Raw genomic sequence first — 7,629 nt, forward strand, 5'->3', positions numbered from 1 at the left:
GTGGTGCTGGGGGATCGAACCGCGGTCCCTGTGCTTTGCCAAGCTTGTTTCAAGTAGGTGCTTTAGACCACTGAGCCATCTCTCCAGCCCCTCTAACCCACTTTTCTTCCTTTGTTCCCCTACTTTCTTAGGTAGCCATCCCTTCTGGTCTCTTCACTTCCCATTCCCTGGAAGTGCCATGCCATATAATCCTTATTCTTGTGATGATCACAGAGGAATTCCAGGTTGCTAACTTGAATGAATACTGTGTAGGAAGGGTGCTGGAGATTGAATTCAATGGTTTATGCTGGGCAAGTGCCCTACCACTGAAATACGTATGAAGCCCTTAAATGAAAACTTTTTAGTCATCATTTCCTCCCTGAAACTCTTCTTTTTTTGGTACTGGGAATTGCACTCAGGACCTTGCACTTGCCAGGCAGGTGCCTGTGCCACTGACGTATGTCACTGGCCCAGGTTTCCTTACTTTATTCTAAAGTTTCCCTCTTCTCTGACAGCTTACGTTTCACTGGTGTTGCTCCTCTTCTTCCTAGTCATTATATTAACAAACTATGGGGCTTAATTCTTATTCAACATTCTCCCTACTTAATGGACTGCTTTAATGATTACTTAAGAGCTTCTAACTCCCAAATCTACCCATACTGCTATACAGACTCATGTACTTATTATTAACCTAATACTTCAAGCCCAACACACTAGGCTGGGCATAGTGGTACAGGTCTATTATCCCAACATTTAGGAGGCTGAGGCAGGAGTTTGAGTCCACTTTAAACTATACAGCAAGGCCCTGTCTTTTTTTTTTTTTTTTTTGGCTGGCTCAAGTTGCCATGAAGGCAGGTCTGATGCAGCTCGTAGAGCTAGAGACTGAACCGCGGTCCCCTGTCCTGAGTTTGCCCAAGTAGGTGCTTTAAACAACTGAGCTAGGGGCTGGGGAGATAGCTCAGTAGAATAAGCACTTGCCTAACAAGCACAAGGGCCTGAGTTCAATCCCCAGTTCCAACAAAACAAAACTGAGCTAAGGTGCAAGCCCCCAAGGCCCTGTCTCAAAGCACAAACAAAAAAACCCCTAACACATTCAAAATTAAGGTTATGCTCTTGCCTTCCTACTTCATGTCCCAATCATCTTTTTCATTTATAATTTCACTCCTAGGCCAGTAAATGGTATCCAGCAAATTGCTTTAGTTACTCCAGAACAGCTGTTAAATCCTCCATTTCTATCTTTGTATCACCACTCTAATGCAGGTCACCATGAGAACACAATAGGTTATCAAAATAGACTCCTAACATATCTGTGGTATCTACCCTTGCTCCCTCCAATTCATGTTCCAAAAGATAACTGGAGGGATCGTCTTTAAAACTCAAAGTCAGGTTAACTCATTCATTTTTTAAACAATCTTTGTTTTGTTTTGATTTTGAGACAGGCCTGGCTTCATTGCCCAGTTAGCTCTAGTGTGTTGTCTCAAACTCCTGGCTTGAGTGATTTTTTTACCTCAGCCTCCCAAGTGGCTTGGGACTACAGAGTCACTGGGACTACAGTATCACTAGGCCAGGCTTGGTTTAAAACTAATTTCCTTTCCCCCACAGACAATGCTGGAATTACCTAACAGGCCAGTGTGCGCCTGGTAAAACTATTTTCAGTATTTTTACCATACCTGGCTAAACCCAGTTTTAAATTGGGCTCGTGGAATAAAGGTCTATAAAGGCCCTCATGATTTGGCCTCTGTTTATCTTTCGTTACTTGTATTTCAATATTCAAAACGTGACAAGTCAAGTGGCCTGAAGGAAGGCAAAGGAATGAATAATATAAATATTAAGTGTTGCTCAGTGGCACAGTGGGGTCGTGAGTTCCACTCCCAGTACCAAAAACCAACCAACCAAACAAACAAGCAAGTATTAAGTGATTTATCAGCAGTTTGTTTACTTCAGCCAAATTAGCCATTTCTATGAACCATAATTTTTTTTTTTCCTCTTCTGGATTTTTAACAAATTAAAATTTTCTTCTATCTGAAACGTCCACCCTGCACACCCATGTCCCCATTTTTTTTCTGGTTAACTCCAACTCCTGCAGTTTGTAAGATTTGTAGGATGAAGAGACGATCCCTTATCATTCAGGCAGCAGGAGGTAACCTTAGAGGTAACTTCCTCAAGGGAAGCCTTCCCTCCCATTATTTCCTTTCATGTACAATAACTTCCAGTTCTTAACTTCAACCGAAAAGGTTTGGGCTATAGGTCATTTTTAACCTTTGATCATCTCCATACCAGCTCTGGGAGGGCAAGCCCTGACCCATCCCCGGCACCTAGAACCCGCGTCCGGCACACAAATAGGTTGGAATCCTGGATTCAAAGACTGGTACCGACGGGGGTAAGCGCACACAAGAGATGAGCCCGCTGTGATTTCTGTGGCACGTAGGGAAAGGCTGCTTGACGGACCGATTGACCAAACAGTAGCGAGAACTAGTTTCTTCAGAATTGCCCCGGAGCAGGCCCACACACTCAGGACCGGGTAGGACCACTGGACCCACAGTTCCTAGTTCCCAACCGCACATTCCAACCTTGAGGCCCAACCTGCAAGTTCCGGGTGATAAGCTGCAGTTTTTCTTCCGGGCTGGGAGCATCCCCCATGTCTCCGTCACCCCTACTTCCCGCACTCGACCGGCACCCGCGCCCCTTCCTCTGTCGCCGCCGCCGCCGCGTGCCGGGAACTGTCACGCGAGTCCCGTCAGGTTGCATCAGCTAAGTTCGTCACTCGGCTTACTCGGCCTAGACCCTTTGCCTAGCAGTAGCTAGGAGAGAGTCAAAAGCAACGGAGAGTAGAGCAGGTCGATGAAACGGGAAGGGGCGGAGCTAGCAGGTAGAGTAGGCGGTGCGGAGGGCGGGGCTGAGGCGTCTGCGCGGGGCGTATTTCCCCTAGGGGCGGGGCGGCTTCTTGCCAATCATTGCCTCTCTGCCCTCCTCCTGGCGTTGGCCCGGCTGCCTCGGGGTGGGGGAGGTCTGGGAGGGGGCGATAAAATGGCGCAGGGGGCGGAGTGAGGCGCAGTCGTTCGCCCAGGCTTTGGCCCGGCTTCCGGAGGTGAAGAGCGGGAGGGACACACGGTCGGCGTTCGTCGGCTGGGCGGGGGTTGGGGGCGCCTGTTGCTTCTCTAGGGGATTGCGCGCCCCGTACGTCCCGTTCAGGGATAGGGAGGCCCTGGCTCTGGTGGGAGAAGGGCTGGTTCTCGTCCCTGAGGTGGTGACTGGGGGGGGGAGTGTCCTTGCCCCCCCTTCCAAGTCGGCGGTCCAGAGATACCCCTCACCCTACTGAGGAAAAGGAAAAGGGAGGCTGTCTGGTCATTGAGAGGCCGGGAGTGCTATCCGCCGTCTCTGCCCAGTGGGGTAAGGGGGCGGGAGATGCTACTGCCCCAGCCCGCCGGCGGGATGATGTTACTAGGGAGAAGCGGGGTCGCGGGCCGGTGATGAGGGAGAGATGACTGTGTTCCTCAGGAGAAGGGCGTCCCTCCCGGGTCAGCCCAGGGGCCGGTGTGGCTCCCACGGGGGGAGGGGCGGGAAGGAAGCCCGCGGTTCTCCCACGTTCCACGAGGAGGCGGGAATTTTCGTCTCGCCGCGGGGAAGTGCAAAGGCCCTGGCCGAGGGCGGCGCCCCCTCGCGGCCGACACATTTCTGAAGGCGAGGTGGGGAAGGCCGAGCGCTGTCCTAGGCGAAGACCTGGGCCACCCTTCCTGCCGGTCATCAAGGAGGGTGAGGAGGGGAGGCAGTTGTCACCCCAGAGTGAGCCCCGAGGAGCCCCCTAAAGTGATTCAATTGCCCACCGGCTGCCCTAACCTATTGATAGCCAGGTTTTTTGTGTTGTAGGTACTCCAGGCTTCACTATACCTGTCTAAAAATTAAAAGCAAAAATTCCAAAACATCTTTTAAAAAAAGAAACCTGTTGCTGCAGCTTAGTGATACGTGCTCTCTATGCCCGTGTAGGAGGGGGAGTCCCTGGTACACTGATGCAGTGACATGTTAACCTAAACCTGAAATTTCTTGTCCTAGATGGTTTTCCCCCCTACAGTGTTTTCAGTTATCTCAAAGAGAGTTGCAAATTCTTTTTTTGTTTTTGTTCTGGGTTTTTTTGAGACAGGGTCTCCCTATGTAGTTCAGGCTAGACTGCAACTCGTGGTAATCTTCGTACCTCAGTCTCCTAAATGCTGGGATTACAGAGGCATGCCATTATACCCTGCTAAAATTCTTAGAAATAATTTCAGTTCACTTTGATTTTTTTTTTTTTTTAATTTGGGCCTGTTTTATGAGTGATAACAAGGCTCAACTATGTGCTTCATATATTTATTGTATTTCGGAGAGATTGGAAATCAAAGGCCAATGAGAAATCCTGTCCTTTGAGAAGAATCTTTATTATTATGGCTAACAGACCTAGCTAGCATGGTAATGGTTTTGTTTTTAGAACCTTGAAAGAGGATGTGGTGTTGCAGTTTTAGTGGCCTGAATAAAAAGGCTTTGTGCTATAAGGCAATAGGTTTTCTGAGGTAAGGTAAAAATAGAGAACCAGTTTCTGAGGTTGCAACCAGGAGGTTAGAGAACAGAGAGGGGGTGGTACACTGAAGTGCGAAGAAGGGGGTGGACAGGTGAGAGAGATGTGGAAGGACAGAATAGGGTCACACAGGGATGGGGAGAAGAATTATGATAGAATTGGGCAATAGGAAAAAATACTCTTCCCTTAAAAATAAAGGGGTCCTCATATTTTATGTAGTCTTACCAGGCAAATGTCAAAAGCAGATGGTGATACCATAGCAGAGAAGTAAACTAAAACTGCCCTCCAGAACTTCACTTCAGAGCTTCAATTTTATCTGAGGGGTTTCGTCCCTTGCAGTATCAGTTTTCATTGGCATACAGTTTTTAGATTTAGAGTGCTTTCATAAATATCCGCTTGGTTGATCCTTATTTGATCCAGCTAGCAGTATTTATTTTCCCTTTTTCAGATGAATATTTTCATCTGCATTATGGTTCAAAGATTTGAGTTGCCAAGGCCTCTGGAATTTAGTGAATGACTTTTTTTTATTTTGTTGTTGTTATTATTATTATTATTATTATTATTTGTCTTTTTGAGACAGGGTCTCCATAACAATCCTTCTGCCTCAGCCTCCTGAGTCCTGGGATTACAGGAGTGCACCACTATGCCTGGCAATTCTTTTGTCTTTCTGAGGAAGGGTTTCACTATGCGGTTTGTTTGTTTGTTTATTTATTTATTTATTTATTTATTTATGGTGGAACCAGGGATTGAACTCAAGCCCTTGTGCTTGTCAGAGAAGCGCTTATTCCACTGAGCCATCTCCCTGGCCCTTCACTATGCAGTTTAGGCTGGCCTTGAGCTCACTTTGTAGCCCAGACTGGTCTCAAACTCGCAACTATCCTCCTGCCCCAGCCTCCTGAATGCTGGGATGGAATTACAGGTGTGCACCACCATACCTGGCCCTTAGTCCATTGCTTTTATATAGGTTACTTCAGTACCATTAATTTGCAGAACTTTCCTGGTATTTCATTTGTCCATCCAGTCTGGTCTTTAATTAGAGATACTATGGTAGAATGCTGGGTTAAGTGACTACTTCCTTGAACGTTGGCTTACATAGAGCGTACTGGACAATTTCTTGAATCTTCAGGGTCTAGATACAGTGGTGGTGAACCTATGCTGTGGGTGTTACTTGTTTTTCTTTTAAGACAAAAGGTACTCGTGTGAGTTTTTCTATACTAAAAACCTTGGTATTCAGACTTAATTGCATTGTTGGCACTACAAATAGGTAGGTTTTGGAATGGGCACTTTAAAAGATGATAGGAGATGTTCCCTATCACTTTAGCACTCTTTTTTTCCCTTCCATTCTTATGCTTAAGATTGGGAATGTGATGGGGTGGGATAAAATAATGATAGCTACCACTTATTTATCTTTTAGATTGTGCTGTAGTGTGCTAAGTCCTTTATATTATGATTTCATTTAATTTTTGTAACAACCCTGTGAGGTAGGTGTTATGCTGTGAAGTTCAGTATTTTACAGAACATTTGACATGAGTGTATTCATTGTATCTTTCCCACTAACTTAATATCTTTTGTGTGTATGTGTGTGTGTGGAACCGGGGATTGAACTCAGGCCCTTGTGCTTGCCAGGGAAGCACTTATTCCACTGAGCCATCTCACCAGCCCAACTGAGCCATCTCCCCGGCCCTTAATACCTTAAAAATATTTTTATTAAGTATTTTAAGCAGATAAAAATAGGAAGTAAACCGGGCATGGTGGAGCACACCTTTAATCCTGGCACTTGGGAGGCTGAGGCAGAAGGATTGCCACAAGTTTAAGGGCTGAACTACATAGTGAGACCTGTCTCAAAAATGTAAAAAAGAGGGGCTGGTGAGATGGCTCAGTGGTCTAGAGCACCTACTTGGAACAAGCTTGGCAAAGCACAGGGACCACGGTTCGATCCCCCGGCCCCACATGCCAGCCAGCCGCGCCCCCTGGTGGGCTGAGCTGGCCACACGCGCGCACGCGCACACACACACACAAATATAAATATAAATAAATAAAAAATAAAAAAAAAAAAAGAGGCCAGGGGTATAGCTCAGTGGCACAACATCTTCCTGGCAAGTGCAAGGTCCTGAGTTCCAATTCCTAGTATCAACAAAAAAAAGTTTAATAATATCTTTATACCCATCTTTATTTTATGTTACTATATTTGTTTGTAACCAAGCACTCCTAAAAGCCAGGCAAGCACTCTCTCACTGAAGTATAACTCCAGTCTTATTTATTTATTTATTTATTTCAAAATCAGGGATTGAACTCAGACCCTTGCACTTGCCAGGGAAGCGCCTATTCCACTGAGCCATCTCCCAGGCCCTCAATTTTTTTTTTTTTTTTTTTCCGGAACCGGGGATTGAACTCAGGCCCTTGTGCTTGCCAGGGAAGCACTTACTCTACTGAGCCATCTCCCCAGCTCCTATTTATTTTTTAAGACAAGGTCTATCTCTGTAATACAGGCTTGCCTTGAGCTCACTGTGTAGCTCAGGCAGACCTCAAACTAGAGTCAATTTTCCTGCCTTAGCCTTCCTAGTGCTGTGATTATAGCTATGTGCCACCATGCCCACCTGGCCTGTTTTAAGAAGCAAAACATAACTAGGCACAGTGATGCATAGCTATAATCCCAACTACTTGGAAGGCAGAGGCAGAAGAATCACAAGTTCAAGGATAGTCTCAGCAATTTAGCAAGCCCTACCTCAATAAAATTTTGCATTATTACTGTTTTTGGTACCAGCAATCGAACTCAGAACCTTGTAGTTGTCAGGCAGGTGCTTATGCTTCTGAGCTATCTCCCCAGCAGTTTCAGAATAAAACTTAAAAAGGGCAAGAGATGAAACTCAGTGTCCTTTGGGTTCAATCCCCATTTTAGTTATCACCTGAAAAGAAGCCAAATAAACTGGGCATCATGACACACAGTTGTAATTCCACCACTCTGGGAAGCTGAAATAGAATCACAAGTTTGAACCTAGCCAGGTAACTAGGTGATTTAGTGATATCTGTCTTAGGAAAAGGAAAAGAAAACAAACACCAGGAATGTAGCTCAGTGTAAATGCCCTTGGTCAGGTCCTTTATTA

At 46.0% G+C, this 7,629-nt stretch overlaps 1 protein-coding gene across 1 annotated transcript in view; it reads right to left on the minus strand.

Annotated features, from left to right (window-relative positions):
* Yars (tyrosyl-tRNA synthetase) overlaps window positions 1–2,788 on the minus strand; it is a 34,680-nt gene extending 31,892 nt beyond the window's left edge. The window contains exon 1 of the mRNA XM_004640979.2: window positions 2,563–2,788. Coding sequence (XP_004641036.1) covers window positions 2,563–2,727 — 165 coding nt within the window. The 5' untranslated portion in view covers window positions 2,728–2,788. The remainder of the gene's footprint in view (window positions 1–2,562) is intronic.
* Window positions 2,789–7,629: the final 4,841 nt, after the last annotated feature.

Source organism: Octodon degus, unplaced genomic scaffold (genome assembly GCF_000260255.1).
Source record: "Octodon degus isolate 3935 unplaced genomic scaffold, OctDeg1.0 scaffold00130, whole genome shotgun sequence".
Lineage (NCBI taxonomy): Eukaryota > Metazoa > Chordata > Mammalia > Rodentia > Octodontidae > Octodon > Octodon degus.